At 40.4% G+C, this 21215-nt stretch overlaps 1 protein-coding gene across 1 annotated transcript in view; it reads right to left on the bottom strand.

Moving 5' to 3' along the window:
* The window catches only part of LOC148055585 (splicing regulatory glutamine/lysine-rich protein 1-like), a 28194-nt gene extending 13252 nt beyond the window's left edge, over nt 1–14942 (bottom strand). Inside the window, 2 exon segments of the mRNA XM_087759907.1 lie at nt 2514–2647; nt 13922–14942. Of these exon segments, the coding sequence (XP_087616033.1) occupies nt 2514–2647; nt 13922–14082 (295 nt within the window). The 5' untranslated portion in view covers nt 14083–14942.
* Between the last annotated feature and the right edge of the window lie 6273 nt (nt 14943–21215).

Below are 21215 nucleotides of genomic sequence, written 5' to 3'. Positions count from 1 at the left end.
CAATTACATTTTTGTTAAATCGTTTATTAAATGTCACAAAATTAACATTGTTTTCGTTGTGTAGTGATTCCCTCCTCATACTCCCTTGATTTACCAATGTTTAAATACACTCCAAATTTCAGATATTATTCTGGTTTTTAAAACCAAGTTTTCAGAGTTCCATTTTACCTCTCCTCTATGTTCGATTCGGCGCATGAAATGTTTTATTACTGGCACCGTTGGCCAAGGATATGATTTTACCTCCTGGTAGAGTATAGCCATCACTACTTTTAAAGCCTGTGATACACTCCACTGACTCCATTACCAATGCATCATATGACACATAGTGAATCAAAAATCTTGTGCTGTGGTCTCCAAAGCCATACTTATTCCACACAATAAATTCCTCAGAAAGTTAAACCTATATAAATTCACATCTTTATAAATTAAAATTAGTGAATCTGTTAGACAGTTACATGGAAACAGCATTCTGACATTAAAAAAAATTTGACCTCACAACCCAATCACTTGTTCACCTAATTATGCATAAATCTTTGTGGGGTCCAGAATGATTTTGAACAGTGACAATTTTTTTGTAATACGTTTTCTCAGAAATGCCTAATAAGTCAGCTACAGATGAGGTTGGAACAAGATTTGTCAGAACTTTGATTTTATTCTCCTTCCATTCATTGTCTACCATCAAGAGACACAGGAAAATGTAGCTTTACCTGCCTGTTGCCATATCACGTCAGGCAGTGATCTCACCACAAGAAAAACACCAGGAAGTGTTGTTCATTCATTAGGCGGCAATCTTCCCTCTCTGGCAATACTGAACCAGTGTTAAGGTCTTTTCGATGAAACGTAAAACTAAGATCCTGAATAATTTGTAGTCAATTATTTAGGGGCAATTTTCCAATAATAAGGACTCTGGTCCCATTAGCCCCTACAGAGCTTCAAGGAGATACAGCAATATCCTCTTTGTAGTTTAAGAACAAATTCAAAAAATAAAACCAAAAAGGCCCAAAACAAGGCATAAAAGCAACTAAAAATCTAGGCGTCACAAAGACAAATATATGTGCCATATGCCCCTATTAAGAAGGCTACAAGAACAGGCAATATATTGCAGGTCAATATAGCCTTTAGTGAAAGTACTCATAGAGTCTATGACATTTTGGAGACTTGTCAGAGTTTGCTAGGAACATCCCAGACCATTATTATAGCAGCACTAATCTCATATTATCCAGATCATGATGTGGCAAACATGCCATAACATGGTACTCTGGGACTGCTGTTAACAAACCCCAAGAAGTCAACAGTATTTTTTGAAACAAAACCTGACTCTTGCATTTAGAAAAGTTATGTTAACAGGAGGTATTATTTCCAGACTTGCTGCGGTTTACAGTTCAATCATTCTAAATATTGTTGTTCATGGCAATACAGCTACCATGTTCAAAGTGAAGTTAGGTTCACTTCACCAGCCGGAATGTTTCCACTCCAAAAAGGCAAAAAGTATAAAACCAAATGGGCAGATGCTCAATTCCACAATGATCCCAATGAAGTCAATGGGGCTCTGCCTAACTCCAGCAATACGCCTACTGTGGGGCCATGCTTCATATAACTGTATTCGGATCTGGACTATTATACTAACAATACGAACCACCTTGTATTCCACACATCTGTAAAAGTATGGTCTCAAAGCTAGTTAAAGAACACTTGCAAATTTAGTATTCACCAAGGATTTTATTTGATTAAGAGTTTTAAAAATATTTTAAGCTCAAAGCATTCTGTACAGATCATTGCATATTTAAAGAGATACCTTAAACCAAAAAGGAATACAAGTATACATAAGAGAGCCTTTTTATGGCACACAAAGTAATATTTTCCACAGTAACAAGAAAGGAAAATTGAAATTTTTTTATTAAACTAGCAGGTAAACATTTATATTCAAACAGTAATTATCACCATGAATACTAAGTATGTTAGATTAGATTAATCTAAAATGGCCAAATGCATATATCACATCTACAAGACAAAACTGAGATTCAGTCTAAAAAAAATGGAAAAATAATCAGTATTTAAAAAAAAAACAAAAAAACAAAAAAACCCCACCACACCAAAGGTGATACATTAAGATCCAAACTGCAGTGTTATTGGTGCCAGGAAATTGCCTAATTTTTTCAGTGCTCCATTGACTTCAGTGAGAACTCTCTGTGAGAATAAGCTTGCCAACACAAACCATACTGAAGGGAATTATTTTACCTTCTTTTCCCTCAAAATTTTCCCTATGGAAAATTGAATTATCCTAATTTAAATCAACTATCTTTTTTCTCATGCTGAATTTCAATTCAGTCTATGTAATTAGGTTTCTTCATTCAATTTTCAATTTTGTTTCAAGATTTTTTTTCAAAAAGCAATAAAATAAAATAAAATAAAATAAAATAACAACAGAGCACCACCTCTTTACATGGAAAGCTTAAAACAATTAGCAGACACGACAAAGACCAACATTACAGAAGAATGTCTAAAATACCAACCTTCTGCACAGGGCACAACTATCAAAGCTCTGTCAATAAAAACCGTGTTAGTTAGATGCTGGGCCACACCAACACTCGATGCTTCACGAAACTTAATATAACATACTTTGGAGGAAAAAGCAAGAGGTGCGTTGCTGCAAGATAAAAGAAAAAAAAACATTAGTCACATTAAATAATTGTATGCATGTATTTTTAACTATTACTCCTAATAAAAAAATAGGTTTTAGACTTCCTGGAAAAGTTAGCAAAAAGGCACGACTACAGACACTTACTAATTTACCTACTTACTATGTCACTGAAAAAAGCATAGCCTAGCACCTCCTCCTTTTTAATGGAAACTTATGGAAGCTAAAATCCCAAATTAAGAAGGCTAATTTTGTTTTACAATCTTGCTAAACAACATTGACCAGTACATTCCAAATTACTATTGTAAGTTGCATATTTACTTGGCACATTGGTCGAGTAAATAATTGATATTTTATCTTTTTTCCTCCAAATAATCCTGGTTTAGGAAAGTCAAACAACAAGCCCAGTCATTTTTCAGTGGGTCCGTCAGATATTAGCCCATAACAACTGATACTCTTTCTTAGGTCTTCATGAAAGCAGTTTCATTAATTCTTATTAAGATAAAAGCAGATCTTGAGAGTTCTTTCAAATGTTAGGTCTAAGTTCACTAATATAACAAAAAGCTTTTTTATCATCTGCCTCAGTTTGGCATAGTGTAGTATGGGATAACACTGGAGGCAGTAGGAGGAATTCACTATTCAGCTAGAAGAAGGAAGAAAATTTGTAATTTGCTTTTCCATTAGAAAGTATACCAACAGAGATGTCAAAAAGCACAACACGTAAACACTGTAATCTTGATCAAAACCAAAGAAGTTTGCTTTAAAAAATGTGTTCCCTAGTCAAGGTTTGTAACCTTTATACAAGCAGTTTACTTCTTCATATGAAGGAAGTACAGGTGAAATCCTCAAAGACAGAATGCAATAGGATATTGCTGAAACATCAAGAATTTCCATTTGAAAAGACCACCCCTCTTCTAGCAAAGAGGTAACTCACGGAAAATACGCTGCATAAACTGTTTCATCCTAACCCTGCCTCAACTGAAACACTTGTCAGCTTTCTGGAAGTACCAGAAGCAGTTCAAGTTCAGCCCAACCCATCTTGTAGCCCCTCAAATTCCAAGCAGGTACTCCCAAAGTTGTTGTATGGAATTAATTAGACTTTAGTATTTAAATACAAGCTCAGAAGTTTTAGACACATTATTTCATCACATTAATTGCATAAATGAACAAAAAACTTAGTCTGAGGCAGGCAGACTGGTGTGTTTCTGGTTACCAGAAAGGTAACATGTAGGTAAAATATCTAGAGAGCTGGCCACTTCAGAATGGCGTTCAGAAACACTTACGATGGAAAATTCTGCAAAAACAGATACACTGAGGAGGCAAAAATAAACAGGGAGTAGGAGAGACATAAATATGAAAGTCAACCTTATACAATTTAGAAAAACATTGCAAGATGACTACATTTCTTCTGCCCATTTATTTTGTTTGTAGTGGCCAATGTTTCCAGTCTCAAGTTTCCACATTCAGGAAGGAAATAATTGTTTAGAATGGCTTCTGAGCCACCTGTAAGGTCTTGGTTCAGAACCGTTTTCAACATCGGAGGTGACACCGAGGTACGACTTTCTCAGTACATAGCAGAAATGTTTGCATACAACTTTTAATTGTACGTATTCTGAAGCGCCAGACTTCATTCACTGCAAATATATTTTTTTTTTTTATGTCCACAGGAGTTTTTTGTTTGTTTTGGTTTGTTGACGGGAGGGTGGAAGGGGGTCTGGTGGGGGAAGGGTTGGGAGGAGAAGGTGTTTTGGGTTTTTTGTTGTTGTTGTTTGGGGTTTGTTTGTTTTTAAATACACATGCCAGTGTTACAACCCAAATGGATGAAGCCTCCACTGAAGATTCTGTGGTCCAGACTGTTGAAGACTTCTAACATCTCCTATTTTTTTCCTCTTTTGTTTTCATTGCTAACTGAAGAACATAATTCTGTTCCAGGCAGTTCCAGGCCCCATAAATAATCCTTGTAAATTTCAACATCTATAGAGCTATATTTGAAATATTATTATCCCCCCTGTATTTCCTGGATTTCAATCACAAAAGCTATGAGGAAAGTATGTTAAAAATATTAAAATAATATTAAAAATATTTAAAAATAATATTAAGTCTTGGTACAAAGCGTTCTCTGAAGGTTACAGAGGAGAAATTCTCTGTAAGGAGACCACCTCTGCTGAAAACATATCAACGCTGCATCTACATCAAGGGAGATGATTAAGATCCAAAAGATCTAAAATTCTAAAAGGTTTCACAGTGATTGAGTCCTCTCCTTTTACAAAGTGGGCCTCCTAAACCTCCCCAGCAGGTTTCTTAAGAAGTCTTTCTTAAAACAGAAAAGTTCTATTCTGTCTTAATTCTTTTTGTTCCATTTTCTTCTGCTAACCTTTTCTGAGGCTGAATTAAGGTAGAGTCACAGTCTTCTTCCTAGGGTTACAAAGCACCGATGCAAAAAAGCAACTCCTACATCTTTCATTCAAGGTTACTATAATCCAATTTCTTTAGGAAAGCAAGAAAACCCAAAAAGGAAATAAATATCTAAATAGTATTCAGACATTTTTGCCATTTTTGTTTTCCTTTGTAGGGAGACAGTAACATCCATCTCCCAACAGAATAACAACCAACCAAAACCATTTCCTAAGAATGACCTATTCAGAAAGCTGCAGTGAAAAATCAAATAAAAGGCTACAAAACATTCCTCTAAGGGTCTGGATTTTCTCAGGGGGGTGGTGGTGGAGGAGAAAACAGAAATTAAGAACTTACCAAAATACGATGTTATGGAATAATTGTGCAGATCACATTTAAATAAGGCTGTGTGTGTTTTATCTCAAAGGCCTCATCTATACTGCAGTCACTGCAGGATATAACAATGTCTAAGAAACACTTGCATGTTCTAGCCTCCGAAACCACTCCAGACCATCCAGAAGCAAACAGTATTACACAGCAGGGCTTTCAACACCTAATGGAGACCGTTTCTGCCTCCCTGCTTTCAAACAACTCATTCTGCAAAAATCCAATTGTTGCTCAGTAAAGCTTTTCAATATTTAACTGTTCAAAAATCCTCTTACAGCCACATTTGCAGGCTTATCGCTACAAATGTAATTTTGAAGGCTTCTCTGAAACACAGACTTCAACTGGGTGACAAGTGTAACACAAAAGCATCTCCTAATAAGCCAAAAAACAACTCTAAGTTGTGTAAGTGGCTGGCATACTGGAGTACACACCCAAGGCAAAAGACCTGTCACGCCTTGCAAACCAGCTTCAGATTTCAACGGTACTGCAAACTGAAAGTCATCTATAAAAACTGGTCTTGGTCTTATTCAGAACTGTGAGAAAAAGAAGCCATACTTCATCTTCTCACAAAAGTCTATTTAAACAGCCAACAGAAAGGTACCAAATCAATACTTTCTTGAACAACACATTTTGTAAATTTAAATGTAAGTAACTTTAGGCTGTTTTAACACACAGCAAAGAGACAAAAGTTCCAGGGAATATTCTACAGAGCAGGGAACACAGTATACCCTCTCATGCTCTTGCATATTCAAATGTGGCATCATCACACAAGTGTGGTTTCCTGGAGGCCTTTTGCAGGGCTTGCAGGAGGCCTCCGTCCTACCTCCTTAATGGCCTCTGTGTATTCCCACTTAAGAAAACTCAGTAAGCAGTGGAGTTTTTGCAAATGGCAAACTGAGGAGCTCTTGTTAAACAGTGACAGCAATTCTCCACTCCCGACATGGAAATTCAGATCTCTAACCAAATCAGGGCCATACACAGGTATTTGAAACTTCAGAAGTTTTTCCTCAGACTTTGAGACAAAATATCACTGTAGTTGACAGTGAAGCCCCACTAAAGCCACCCTCTTCTATACAGAAGTGGCAAATCCACAGGGAGGCCCTGGTGTAGAAACAACTCTTAGTACATAAACTAATTCTCTTTACACAGGCTGTGGTTGTAATATTATTTTCCGTTCTTGTTGACTTTTTCATCCTATCTACCCATAATTTTCCAAGTCATTTTCATATACACCTATAACTTTTCTTTACAATATTTCACTCTCTAGCTTCAGGAAGAAACCAGAACTCATTTGGTAAAATTAGAAACCTGCAATTCAGTCATCCTGCTTTCCTCAAGATGTAAGCAAAATGGAAATTACTACATGTACAAGTAAATTAAGAAAGCAAACAACACTGAAAGAATATTTTCTAAAAGGATTTTATGATCATCCCTTACTTTCATTTCTGAGCGTCTTTTACATAAAGTTCGTTGGGAAAAAAAAAAGCAAATTCTCAAAGGGTCTCTGAATATCCTTCCTCTCAAGGTTAAAGCTCTGGGACAGGGAAGAAAAGATGACCAAAAGTCTTGGTAATTATGTGGAATAAAAGGGGTCTTTGAGCACTGAAAGCCACCTATGGCAGTCTTTAAGAGACAAGTCTTACAAGGAAAGTGTTAAAAAAATCTCCTGAAGTCTAAGTTTCTTGTGCAAATTTTTTACACCAGTGACCAACAAGGCTAAACCAATACAGCAGACATGCAGCATGATAAAAGATAAAACTCTGCTGGTCTCTTTAAGATCTGATAATCAAATACAAATTTAAGAACTAAATGAGTAGATTTAAAAAAGAAAACAACCCTTTTCCCACCTCCACACAACTTACACTTGTTTACTGATGTTACTCAAGGTCCACAAATAGGTGCATTGAATTTTTCGATTAACATTTCAATGGAAAGCCTTCCAGAAAGCAGAACAGTATATAGTTGTACAATCAAGTCAAATGTGAAATTTTTTTGTAAGAAATTAAGTAAATACAAACAACAGCCACGAGTAACAAGCTTATTTCTGACCCACTGAAAGATGATTCATGTTAATGGTTTTTCAATTAAAAGAAATACTGCTTTCAGTGCCAATGATGCCTCACTGACAAGTAGCTAAAACTGGGATGATGACCATATGGAAACAACTTCTTCAGTGCCAAGTTTCCAATGCCCTCAACACTTGCAGTTCACATAGGCCTCTTCGGAACATAACAGTAATAATAAAGTACCATTTACTGCCATCTGTATAAAATGTGAAAGCCTCTAATAAACAAGACAGAAACTTCTCCAGAGAGAACTAGCCTTTCAGAAACATGGCATGTATGAAATCCATCCTTCTTAAAGGGATGTCTGATCAGCAGTGACTGAAAAAACTGAAGGACTTTGATCAGGGAAGATGACATGAAGTGACAAACTACCAAAAAGGATAGCATGATTTAACTCAACGTTCATAAAAAAAGTCTTCCCAATCAATTTGAGATATAAAATAAAGGACCCTAAAAGAAACTGCTACTTTAAAACCACAGTCTTAAGATATTAATTGCTGGGAAAAGTCACTGGGTTCAGGAAGGTTGCTGGGAATACTGAAGAGTCACCTTAAAGTGACTAGATTTTAATGCATTAAAAAACTGAGGTTGTTTCTCTCTTCCTCTCCACATTTTGCAAGCTTACAAGAACTTTTAAGTAAACCACTCTAACATTAACATGCTTTCTATTTAATATAATCTGTAATTATATTCGGCAATTGAGACTTCCTTTTAATTTTTTAAGGAAATCCTCTGCTGCATCCTATAAAACCGAGATACGTGTTAATGACAGGAAAAATGTAGAAAATGGGTAAAAAGGAACTCTTCTCTCTAATAATGCCTGTTAAGACAACCATAGCATAGCCGTGTACTTTGCTCTACAATCACTGAAGCACAAAACCTACAGGTGCCAGAGACATCATCCTCACTCCCTAGTAAGTCAAAAATCTTATCTTTTTTCATTCAATTCAGTGGTAGAGTGTTGCACAACAAATTAGAGTAGAACAGTGCTATCAAAGGAATTTCTTATAAGGTGGAAATGATCACCTGATCAAATTCACCACTTCTACAGTCCTCTTGGATTGCTCTGACAGAGCAAAATATCAGAGGATTAGGGAAAAACAATCCAAAGCTAACATGCAAAGCTGCATCTTCCAAGAATGGGAAAAAATATTTCAAAAAGAAATTCAATTGTCAAGAGCAATGCTCCAAAATGGTCCATGTCCTTGACCAAGTTAATGCACAAGTACCAGAATGAGACTTGTTCCAGACTTGCTGCTCCAACTGGATGAACTTAAGTCTATGGGGTCCGATGGGATTCATCCCAGAGTTATTGTGGGACCTCTCCATTATTTTTCAATGGTCTTGGGAGTCTGGAGAGGTCCCAGTCGACTGGAAGCTGGCAAATGTTGTCCCAATTTTCAAGAAGGCTAAGAAGGAAGAACCTGGTAATTACAGGCCTGTCAGTCTCACTTCAGTGCCTGGTAAAATTATAGAGATGATGATTCTGGGAGTTACTGAAAAACACTCGAGAGACAGCGCAGTCATTGGTCATAGCCAGCATGGGTTCACTAGGGTAAAGTCCTGCTTCACAGACTTAATCTCCTTTTATGACAAGGTCACACATCTAGTTGACCAAGGGAAGCCAGTAGATGTGGGGTTTTTGGATTTTAGCAAAGCTTTTGATACTGTATGGACAGAATGTCCACCACACAGCTAGACAAGTCCTTAATATGTTGGGTGAGCAACTGGCTGATGGGTTGGGCTCAAAGAGGTATAGTAAATACGGTTACATCAGGCTGGTGGCCAGTGACCAGTGGGGTTCCCCAGGGCTCGATTTTAGGGTTAGGGCCAGTGCTCTTTAATGTCTTTATAAATGATCAGGACGCAGGAACTGAATGTACATTAAGTAAGTTTGCTGATGATAGTAAACTAGAAGGAGCTGTGGACTCCCTCAAGGGCAGAGAGGCCTTACAGAGAGATCTGGATAGACTGGAGAGCTGGGCAATCACGAACCGTACGAAATTTAACAAGAGCAAGTGCCGGATTCTCCACCTGGGGCGGGGTAATCCTGGTTATACGTACAAATTGGGGGATGAGAGGCTGGAGTGCAGCCTCACAGAAAGAGATCTGGGGTTTTGGGTTGACAGCAAGTTGACTATGAGTCAACAGTGTGCCCTGGCAGCCAAAAGGGCCAGCCGTGTCCTGGGGTGCATCAAGCACAGCGTAGCCAGCTGGTCGAGGGAGGTGACTGTCCCACTCTACACTGCACAGGTGTGGTCCCACCTCGAGCACTGTGTGCAGTTCTGGGTGCCCCAATATAGGAAGGACATCAGACTGTTAAGAGTGTGTCCAGAGGAGGGCAACCAAGATGGTGAAAGGTCTCGAGGGCAAGACTTAGGAGGAGTGGCTGAGGTCACTTGGTTTGCTCAGCTTGGAGAAGGCTGAGGGGTGACCTCATCGCAGCCTACAATTTCTCACAGTGGGGTGGGGGGGCAGGGGGCAGCAGATGGGGAGGTGCTGATCTCCTCTCTCTGGTGACCAGCAATAGGACATGAGGAGATGGGATGAAGCTGCATCAGGGGAAGTTCAGGTTGGGCATTAGGAGAAGGTTCTTCACTGAGAGGGTGGTCGGTCACTGGAACAGGCTCCCTAGGGAAAGGGTCATGGCACCAAGCCTCCCAGAGTTCAAAGAGCGTCTAGATGAAGCTCTTGGTCATATGGTTTAGTTTTAGGTAGTCCTGCAAGGAGCAGGGAGTTGGACTCAATGATCCTTACAAGTCCCTTTGAACTCAAATTATTCTATGATTCTATTTCCTTTTAATTAAAAATGTAGCCTTGCAATTAAAAAATCGGGGTATTTAATACAATTGGATTTTATGGATTAGACTTCAGTAGATTAAGGGAGAAAGAAGAAGGCTGACAGACATGACTGACTTGGAAGAGGGGAGGGATAATTTATACTTTTATTTGGAAAGATCATAGAGAAAAGGGAGTTTATACACTTTATAAAGTGTGTGTATGCGTGTATATATACATACGTGTATATATATATTCTGTTTACTGTTGTGCATTATCAACAGAACTGGAAGTTCACATCCATTAGAAATAAACATGCCCAGCAAAGGCAATGGGATTACAAACATTACAGTAAATTCTTTAACATTAATTCCCTTTTTTTTATATACATGAAATGATGCATATAGAAGAGAACACAATGTCACTCTGCTCTGCAAACTCATGCTTGACTAACTAAAAATAATTTCTGTCTAAGCTGAATATCTTCAATACAGAATTAGAGAGAAAACAGGTTGCAATTCTACACGATGCAACATGTAACTTTATTTCACCTCATTGCTTAATCTATTAAAAAAATCAGGATAATACTCTTCTAATATTACACCATATATTATTCTTGAAACAAGAATTGTTGGCTTTATTTTTTTAACTATGTGTTTCTGTACAAAGGCTAGTAAATGGAGTCCCAATCTCAGTGAAAGCTTTTACTTAACTTAGGTAACACAAATACTCTCAGATGACTAAAAGCTACTATGTCACCTTCCTCTTATTCCTCAGCATGAAATAAACTAAAAAGAGCGTATTAATATTTGTTGTTCAGTAGTCAATATCCATGAGACTTGTAGTTCACTAATTCAACTTTCTGAATTATGTTTTTCATCTAGAAACTGGACTGAAAAGGGAGTTTCCATTGTTCCATGAAGGTAACAAAATTCATGCTCTAGAATACACGGGGAGTTTGGGTTTCTGACAGAATTGTTTTTAAAGCTAAGACTGAGATTATGTGATTTTTTGTCCGATATTGATTCTAATGTAAAAAGCAAATTTCCCTTTTACTTTAATTAACAGAAAGAATTGATTTTTAAAAATCTAAGCCTTAAATTCTTAAATACTTAGGGAAAAAAACAGTAGCAGAAAATAATTTTAAGAAATTGCAGACATCTATTGTAGCATCTTTTTGCTTGGGACACCTTTGCTTCCCATGCACTCATCAATGAAACACTATTTTCTGTATTTATCATAATATTATTCAAATATATTTTCAGAGAGTGAATAGGAACCATGTCTTTTTTTTTGTTTCACGAGAAGGGCATTAGAGTAAATACTTATTTTTTTTCCAAGGTAATAATTTGAAAGTCAGGTCAAATGTCCATAACTGCTAGGCAAGGAAATCCATCTTTCTAAAAGTTATGCATAAAAACTGTAAATAAAACCAACTAATCACAATCACGCATCCTATGTCAGAAAATTAATTAATCGTTTAGAACTGATGTTTACAGCACCATAACCTTGACATTTCCCAGTCAAACCCTACTATGGTACTGGATTTTAATATTTTATGTGTATATACATACTGGCAAAATTTTATATATAGGCACAAACATTATTTGCATATGAATGTCGAAAAAGTATCTATTTGCCTTAAAATCTGTTATATACCAGCAAAAAGTAAGAGCAACAGCTGTAACAAAAACTATATTTGGTCAGGAGAAAACTCAAGTGTATTAAGAAGCAAGTGTGGAACAAGTCCAAAGTAAAACCCTAGAAAACTGTATAAAAATCACCATAAATCTATTAAAGAGTGTTTAAAACTCAGTAAGGCTGTTTTAAACATATCATTACATGAATGGATGCCTAATACATATACTTTTGTGCTGGTTTTGGCTGCGGTAGAGTTAATTTTCTTCATAGTAGCTAGCATGGGGCTATGTTTTGGATTTTTGCTGAAAACAGTGTTGACAGTACAGGGATGTCTTAGTTACTGCTGAGCAGTGCTTACACAAGTCAAGGCCTTTTCTGCTTCTCACCCCACCCCACCAGTGAGGAGGCCGGGGGTGCACAAGAAGCTGGGAGGGGGCACAGCCAGGACAGCTGACCCCAACTGACCAAAAGGCTATTCCACATCATATGACGTCATGCTCAGCATATAAAGGTGGGGGAAGAAGAAGGAAGGGGGGGACGTTCAGAGCGATGCCGTTTGTCTTCCCAAGTAACCGTTACGCATGATGGAGCCCCGCTCTCCTGGAGATGGCTGAACACCTGCCTGCTGATGGGCAGTACTGAATCAATTTCTTGTTTTGCTTTGCTTGTGTGTGCAGCTTTTGCTTTACCTATTAAACTGTCTTTATCTCAACCCATGAGTTTTCTCACTTTTACTCTTCCGATTCTCTCCCCCATCCGACTGAGGAGGGGGAGTGAGCGAGCGGCTGTGTAGTGCATAGTTGCTGGCTGGGGTTAAACTACTACAACTTTATACACATTATTAAATCATATTTAATTTTTCTGAATGGTCCTCATTCAAAGCTACTCAGATGTAATGTAGTAACATATAGAAATGGATAAATACCAACTTTTTTGCTATTTAGTTTTAAAAATCTAAATGTTATTCATCTGAACGTCTTCTTTGTACTAAAATTGCAGTATCTGGACGTGAATGACTCCCTCCCCTTTCTGCCATTATTAAATGTTCATAAGAAAAAACAAAAGATAAATGGTTTGAAAGGACACATCTGTCATTCACTTCCTAATACAACAGACGTGTTAAGAAAAAAATATGTCTTTTCCTCCCCTGTTCTGTTCATCATCATCTGCTTGGGAGAAACAATATTGTTATTTTGTGAACCTCAGTACCTCCCGTCTGAGCGCATCCCTCACACGCAGCTGACATAATGAGAACAGCTACAATTTAGAGAAACGTGTGATGTCCGTTATTAACTTTCATGTACTGCACACGTCTTATCAGGGGCATTTCGAGCACAAGGCAGGGCAAGTTCCGTCCCTCTGTGAACAGCTATTTTGGCTTCTGTTCGAGCGGTCCCTTCTCAGAGAACAGAGCCCTTCGAAACAAAAAAAGGAAAAAAAAAAAAAAAAAAAAGAAAAAAGAAAGAAAAAAAAGAGAGCTGGTCCCGCCGGTACGCACCGGCCGGGCAGCTCGGCCTGGCAGCCAGCCGGGACGGGGTGAGGCCTGGGGCTCCCTCGCCCACCCCCCCTCCACTCGGTCCGAGCGAAGAGGAAGGTGGGCCACAGAAAGGGGGATTTCAGGAAAAGCGGGTAAGAAGACCTGCGCCGGGGAAGCGCTGCGGGGCAGCCTAGGAGCACGCTTCTCGCCAGGCCGTTGGCTGTGACCGAGCGCCGGCGCCTCGGCCGCCGCCACGACAGCACAAAACCCGCCGCTCCGGAGCTGCCGCGGCTGCTCCCCTCCTCCGGGCCGGGGCCGCCATCTTAAGTGCGGGCGAAGCGCCTTTCCCCTGCCGCTCCTGCCATACAAAGGCGTGGGACCACGTGACCCCCTCCCCGCGCGGCAGGCGCCGATGCCCGCAGTCAAGATGGCACGCGGGGCCTTCTGCTTCGTCCCTTCCCTCCGCCCGCCCGGCCCCTCTCGGCCTCTTCCTCCTCCCAAGTCTCTGTCCCTCCGGAGGCCGGCGCAGGCCCCACTTACTCCGGGGGATAGAGGCGCAGCTCCTCGATATCTCCCAGGAAGCCGAAAAGCGTCCGCATCTGCTCGCTGGTCACTGCCGAGGACAGGTTCGTGACCTGGATGACAGAGGTGGGGCCCAGGGGGAAGCCCAGCGGCACCCCGATGCCTCCGCTGTTCATCATGGCGGAGCCTGCACGACCGCTCCGCTCGCGCTGGTGCCACACGCAGCCGGAGAGGCGGGCCCGACGACGGAGAGGAGCGCGCGGCGCCTGCTAGAGTGTCCTAGCGCGCGGGCGCTCTAGCGGCGGACTCGACTGCTCTCAGGAGGAGTTTCTGGGCGGGCAGCCGCTCGTCCCCCGCCGGCCGCGGCCCCCGGCGGAGCGGCCGCCCCAGCCCCGCCCAGAGCGGCCGCCGCCGGCCGCGCTCCCGCCTCGGCGGCGCGGGAATGTCCCTCGCTGCCCACGGAGCCGGCCGGGCCGCCGTTGCTAGGGCGGGACCGGCGCGGGGCGGAGGCGCCGCCTAGAAAGGGGCGCGAGGCCGCGCGCGCGGCCTGGCCGTTGGCGGCTGCGTCCCCCCGCCCCGGCCTCCCTCAGCCCGGGGACCGAGGCGGTGGGGTCGCGGCGCTGGGCGCCTCGGGGTGACCGCCGCGGGAGCGCGGCCCCGGCGCCTGGCTAGCTGGGTTTCCTTCTCCTTCAGCAAAGCGAAAGGATGGAGTTTAAACCCGGAGTACCAAGGGCCTAGGTACAAAGCGCCAACCGTAGGAGGGCAGCGTTGGGTGCGTTAATGGATTTGGCATGAAATTCACGGAGCGCTCTGCCAGCAAATTAAAATAGGCCCACGAGAAATGGGAGAAAAAATAGATTTTCCCGTTTAAATGCTCCTTGGGTAGCCAAGTTCAGTAAGAGGCAGTTTAATTACCCTAGGGAATAAACCCTTGAAAACACCCTAACTACATTTAAACAGGAAGGGGTTGTAATGGAATAAGTTGTTAATGGTTTTGTTGTAACTTGACTGTGAATCTATCCCAATTAAATTGATTTTACCTGGAGTTACGGTTCAAGTTCTCTTTAAAAATTAAATTGACTGGAGAAAATGAGACTGAGGAGTATGTGTGTGGGCGATCACTATTAAGGATCTAACTGCAGTCTTTCTTAGATGGTAAAGAGCTGTGCATCTTGGCACTGACAGATTCAAGGTTTCAGGCATGAATATTTCAGTTTTTAAGACTTCCCATACCCCAAACCTGAACTGAGAAGGGACTGAAGTATTTGTGAAGCTATCTGGGCTGAAAAAGATTGCGAATTTATGACACTTCCCTGAGCAAGTAGGTCAGTTGTTACGGAATCTCAATAGATAAGTCTGGGTAGTGCTTCCTTTATTGATGCTTAATATGTTACGGAATTTTAAGTAATTCCAAGCAATTGTCAGAGATTTATTTTATTTAAAAATGCCTATGCATGTGTTTCAGGTAGTACTTATTTCAAAATGATAACTGGTGCACTCATATTCTTTTTCTAAATTGAATCCGTATTGCAAAGGTACAAGATGTAAGATGAAAGTTAAATCGTTTCTTTCAGCCATCCTGGTAGCTTTTAATTAGCTTAAATTTAGAGAAGTTTAACTGGAGAATTCAAGATCTTTTCTTACATACTGTGCAAAATTAAACTCTGGTATGATTATTCTGTCTATAGGAACGTTACATAAAGATTTCCTGTGTTTTGACTAGTACATCTCATCCAAAGGTGATTAGCAGAGGTGTAGAAGCTATTACTGCTCTGAACATTCGTGTCCTTTCTCCTTGCATCTCTCAGTGAAGGGTACCAGAAAAATGAGCTCCAAAATTCGCAAATAGAAAAGTCCTGTGATGTCAGAACTGACGGGGATACTTTTCTTCACATAAAGCCTCTAATAGTGCATAAAGAATTCTGAGCTACTGGTCAGCTTCCCAAAAACAAAACAGAAGCAAAACACTATTTAAATTTTGTACTTGTCAGTCCCTGCCACAGGGCAAAATTAGCTTGGAAAATAATACAAAGAAATAAAATAGGTTGGATTTCAGAATACACCCCCCCCCCCCAAAAAAAAAAAAAAACAACCACAAAAAAACCAAAACTGAAAACCCAGTGCTATAGACTTGGTTCACACATGCTGCCATTAAAACGCCAGACGCAAACAATGACTCTATTTTAGCCAAACTGTTCAAAATTTACAAGTATTTTAAGAGCCACTCCCTCTCCTATAATAAAAAACAGAGCTATTGAGAAAAAAAGTTAAATAAAATGGGTAGACATGCAGAGGGGGAATCCATGTACAAGCAGTGCCCAAACATCATCTTCTCTCTCATCATCGGTTGACAGACCTGCATTAACATCTTACGGGTTGCAGCAGGCCAAGAGAAAACTTAAGCTGTGATCTACGTGGATTAAAACATGTAGGAGCTTCTTTTCAATTTTGCTCACCTGTTTTTATACTTTCTAGTAACTGCATTGGTACACTTAGATTCAGTAAATAAATTCTTTCATTTCAGCATCCCCTTGCTCGTACGGGCAATGACGCCAGGTTAACTAGCAAAGACCAAGGCCTTCCACGCCTGCAGTGCAGAAATCCTTCAGCTTCTCCCAGCCGGGGATCCAGCATCAGTCTCCTGACAATCCACACAGTGGATTTTGACTGAGCTCCAGTCCTGGAACTCTAACCATGGTTTCGGAAAGCCCTTTGCAATTGCAGAGTTATCCGGAGTTGATGGGGTGCTTGGGAGAACAGCTGTACAGTCATTGCATTAAATTCTCAAAAATATGTGTTAACACCTTTCTGGAAGAGGAAAGTTATTACTTAAAGATTTCTATTCTTAATCTGTAGAAACAGGTGCAAACCATGCTTTGAAGAGAACTGATTGATCAGCAACCATTGTGTAGTCAAAATTCTTTCCCTTTCCTTTGAAGTTGCTCCAGAAATTAGACTGAGAGGGACTTTGCAATTCATAGGGGTCCCCTGGTGAGCACAGTTTTCAGGCACTGTGAAGGCAAGTGATAAATGATAAACGATCCATGCATCAAGAATGTGCATGTTCATGAGGGCAAATAAGCAATCCTTTCTGAAAACAAAGATGGGTTTTTTTAGAGGTACAGGGCAAATCCCAAAATATGGAGCATTTGCTTGCCCTTACAACAACATACCTTGTCTGTTTCATTAATCAGGTGAGTTTTTCCTGTGTATAGAAAGTAATCTTCCCCTAAAACTGCATTATTCCCTCTTCTTTTTAGAGTCTGAAAAACAAGAGCAATACATTACCTTTACAGAGATCACGAAACTTAAATTCCATGTTACCTACATGTAATATGGTAATGTCTTTAAACAAAAGCAACTATTAACCTTTCCTCTAAGATTGTGTTTCCCGATCTTTTCACAAGGTTTAAACAGCACAGTGAAACCTCTTTTAGATGGTCAGGAGAAAAGTCTTTTTCCTTACAAGAAGTCACCTTTAGAGTAGACAATGGGTGGTCTGTTAGAGGTGGACATCAGTGTGGTACTTGCTGGGCTTGCAGGGGCAGGGAATGGAAATCAAATGAGGTAAGATAAAGACAGAAACATTAGAAAGCATTCATCAGCCTTCTTTAAATCAAGCCTTAAAGACTTCCAAAAGAATGTTATCCACAGTGCACATCTGTGTGCTATAAAATCAAATAGTTCTAAGTTTTAAGCAATTTACGAAAAGTAACATTTAACTTCAGATTCGACTACTCCTGGGGCCCTGGTAAAGCTTGTCTCTGGAAATCCCAAGCCCCTGAGGCCAGTGAGAAGGTCTGGAGCAAGGACGACATACCCTTGGCAGAGGAGAATCGGGTGAAACCAATGTGCACAGGCAAGCCCATGGGACCTGATGGGATGTCCCTATGACTGTTGAGGAATCTAGCCAATGCCACTGTGAGACCACCATTAATTATCTTTGAAAGGCTGTAGTGTTTGGGGGAGGTGAATGTCACCCCTATATTCCAGATGGGCAAGAAGGAGCATCTGGAAAACTACAGGCCAGTCAGCCTCATCTCAATCCCTGGGAAAGTGACAGAGCAAATCTTCCTGGAAGCCATTTTCAGACATATTAAGGACGAGAAGGTGATTGGGAGTTGTGAGCATGGATTTATGAAGAGAAAATTATGCCTGACCACCTGATAGCCTTCTGCAATGAAATTACTGGCTCCATGAGTGAGGGGAGAGCAGCTAATAGTGTTTATCTTGACTTTTGCAAGGTTTCTGTGACTGCGTCCCATAACATCCTCATAGACAAACCGATGAAGTACGGATTCGATGAGCCGGCAATCGTGCATTGGAAGCTGGCTGAACGTCCCTGCTCAAAGGGTTGAGATCAGTGGCACAAAATCCAGCTGGCAGTGAATCAATAGTGATGTACCCCAGGGTCTGTATCAGGTCCAATACTGTTGTATTGTCATTATGTCTTCATTAATGACCTGGACAGTGGGACATAGTACAACCTCAGCAGGTTTGCAGATGATTCAGAATGCAGAGGAGCGGCTGATACGTTACAGTGTATGTGCTGCCATTCAGAGGGACCTCAAAAGACTGGAGAAATGGGCTGAGAGGCCATTTGCTTTGTTAAGCAAAGGGAAATGCAAAGTCCTGCACAGGTGCAGGAACAACCCCATGCACCAGTACGTGCTGGAGGCTAACTGGCTGGAAAGCCGGCTGGCAGAAAGGGACCTGAGAAGTTTAACATGAGCAAGCCAGGCACCCTTGTTGCAAAGAAGGCCAACAGCCCCCTGGGCTGCGTTAGCAAGAGCATCACCAGCAGGTTGAGGAAGGGGATCCTTGCCCTCTGCTCAGCACCGGTGAGGCCACATCTGAAACCTTGTGTCCAGTGCTGGGCTCCCCAGCTCAGGAGGCTTCTTACCAATGTGATTAAGTACCAGACGGAACAGTATAAACAAGACAGCCAGACTCTTCTCCATGGCGTTCACTGACAGGACAAGAGGCAATGGGCACAAATTGAAATACAGGAAATTTCATTTAATCATGAGAAAAAAACCCTTTGTTTTCCTGGAACTGGTTGCCCAAAGAGGTTGTGGAGTCTCTATTCTTGGAGATACTCAAAACCTGGCCTGAATAACCTTCTCTAGTTGACCTTGTTTTGAGCACTGTGTGGTTGGACTGGGTCATCTCCAGAGGGCCCTTCCAGCCTCAGGAACTCTGTGATTCTGTGAGAATTAAAGGTGCTTTCCTGAACAGAGTTCACTTATTCAATCATTCTTAATTGATAAGAAGCTTGGAATAATACTTTTTGTTAACTTCCTATAATAACGGCGATATTCTTTAGTAATCTCAGGAAGTCTTTGAATATCCATTAAAAGCGTTACATTACTGCTACCTTGCTCGGAATGTCTGTAGTCAGTGCAGGTCTACAGGTGGTAGAATGGTTCATTCTTTCATTGTTTTTTACGTATATTACCAGATCTTTGAACTACTTCACTGATATTTTCCATAATCATGGATCTTCTTCAGGGAGAGAGAATCTAACAGACTTTAATTCTTACTTTCATTGCCAAAACTATTGATTAGAGAGAACCAGCAATGCTTTGCTCAGTTACGACGACATTGAACAGGATTTGATGGAATGTGATTAAGTGAGACTAGCATTCCTAATTCAAATAGGAGAACAAGCATGAAGAATTTCTTTGTTTTTCTGTTCTCCTATAATAGAAAGGAACAATGCTTGACTTCTACCAACATACGATTAAGAACAAAGAGCATTTCTGCAAGGAAAGCCTAGCTGCCAGCTTCCCAGTTAATGCTGTAGCAAACAATGTTTGGAATTGCTCAGTAGATCATATAAAGTAATACTTTGTATTGGCCAAGCAGCACATAGAATATCAAGCATATTATTGCCAACCTAAGTACAACTGTAAGATAGTCTACGAAAAGCTTTGTCTGAGAAACCTTCTGTAGGTACATGAAAATCTCAAAGAATTTGCATCACTGTCAGCAAAACCTGTTAATCTCAGAGGTTTATATCTGTCAAAGTACTTGGCTGTATGTCAAACTGCTTTTCACACTTGTAATATTTTTCTCAATCACCAGTTATTCTTTGTGTGGTGTGGTAGCACCTGTTACTCACCTGGCTTACTCAACACTCCTTTAAACAGAGGAAAAAGACTGGTAAGTACGTTGTTTGGGGAAGAACCGCACATGTGGTGGCAGGATGGCCCTATGACTGATACTCCTTCCAGTGGGCATTTCTCAGCTGAGTTTAGTTGTCAAATGACTGGATGTTTCAGTGTAGGCTATTTACGTATCAGCTCACATTAACACATTTGCAGGATGCTAAACAACACACTCTTTGTTCTGTTTTTTTTTTTAGTCAGGCTTTCATAATTCTGCAATTATGCACTGAACTAAAAAAAAAAAAAAGCTAGCAGTCCTTAGGGAAAAAAAAATGTCCAAACATTAAAATAATCATTGTATAACGCAGTTCGAATTTAGGGAACTTTTGACATCTTATTGAGACTTCGAGAAAATTTTGAGTGAATGGTACAGATGTTTAAAATACTATCATAGCTAGCACCTTTGGTTGTCATTAAAGCATTCAAGTTGTGTTCAGTATACTACTTTTTATTTGTTTAAGATGATGAATTTATATGTTTAACTTAATCTTTCAGTATAAGTGATTAAAATAGACATGTATCAATCTGGTGAAGAGATCCAAATAAAAGTAAAGCGTTTTTCTTCTGAATGTTCTTTCACAAGCAGTACTAGAATGCCACTAAAAGCCAGTATGTTTGTATAGCTTTTGCTCCAGAAATTTGTTTCCACCCGCAATAACTTTACACCATTTGCCTTACCATACAATGAAAATTCCAATGTTTTGCATAGATGGGGGATGCAGAACACAGGAAACGTGTCTTTTACAACACAAATATTCCTTCTCTTGTGAATTAAAGAGGCATAATCTTCAAATGCCTGTCTCCTACTACTACCCACAGTAGACTGACTGTTCAGATTGACTGCTGATAATACTCTTACCTTCTCAGTTTTTGCCCAGACATGCAGTCCAGGTTGGGATATTTTTCTGCCTCTCATAATCAGTCAGGAATTTTACTCAATGTATAAGTTCACACTGAGATGCTTGCCAAGTTCTGCACGTGGCCAAAACCTCAGCTGTGATAGCATGAACTGTTTCTCATCAAAGTAGGCGGTTAACATGAAATCTGACAATAACAGTATATGTTTTGTCTACATCTACAGTTATTTCAGCACATTTTATTTTGGAATAAAACTGCACGTGGAAATAGGATTTTTGAAATAT

This window comes from Nipponia nippon, unplaced genomic scaffold, assembly GCF_047370975.1.
Source record: "Nipponia nippon isolate SJK-2023a ecotype South Korea unplaced genomic scaffold, ASM4737097v1 scaffold_20, whole genome shotgun sequence".
NCBI lineage: Eukaryota > Metazoa > Chordata > Aves > Pelecaniformes > Threskiornithidae > Nipponia > Nipponia nippon.
Note: the sequence above shows the minus strand (reverse complement) of the source record. Positions and strands in the feature narration are given on the sequence as shown.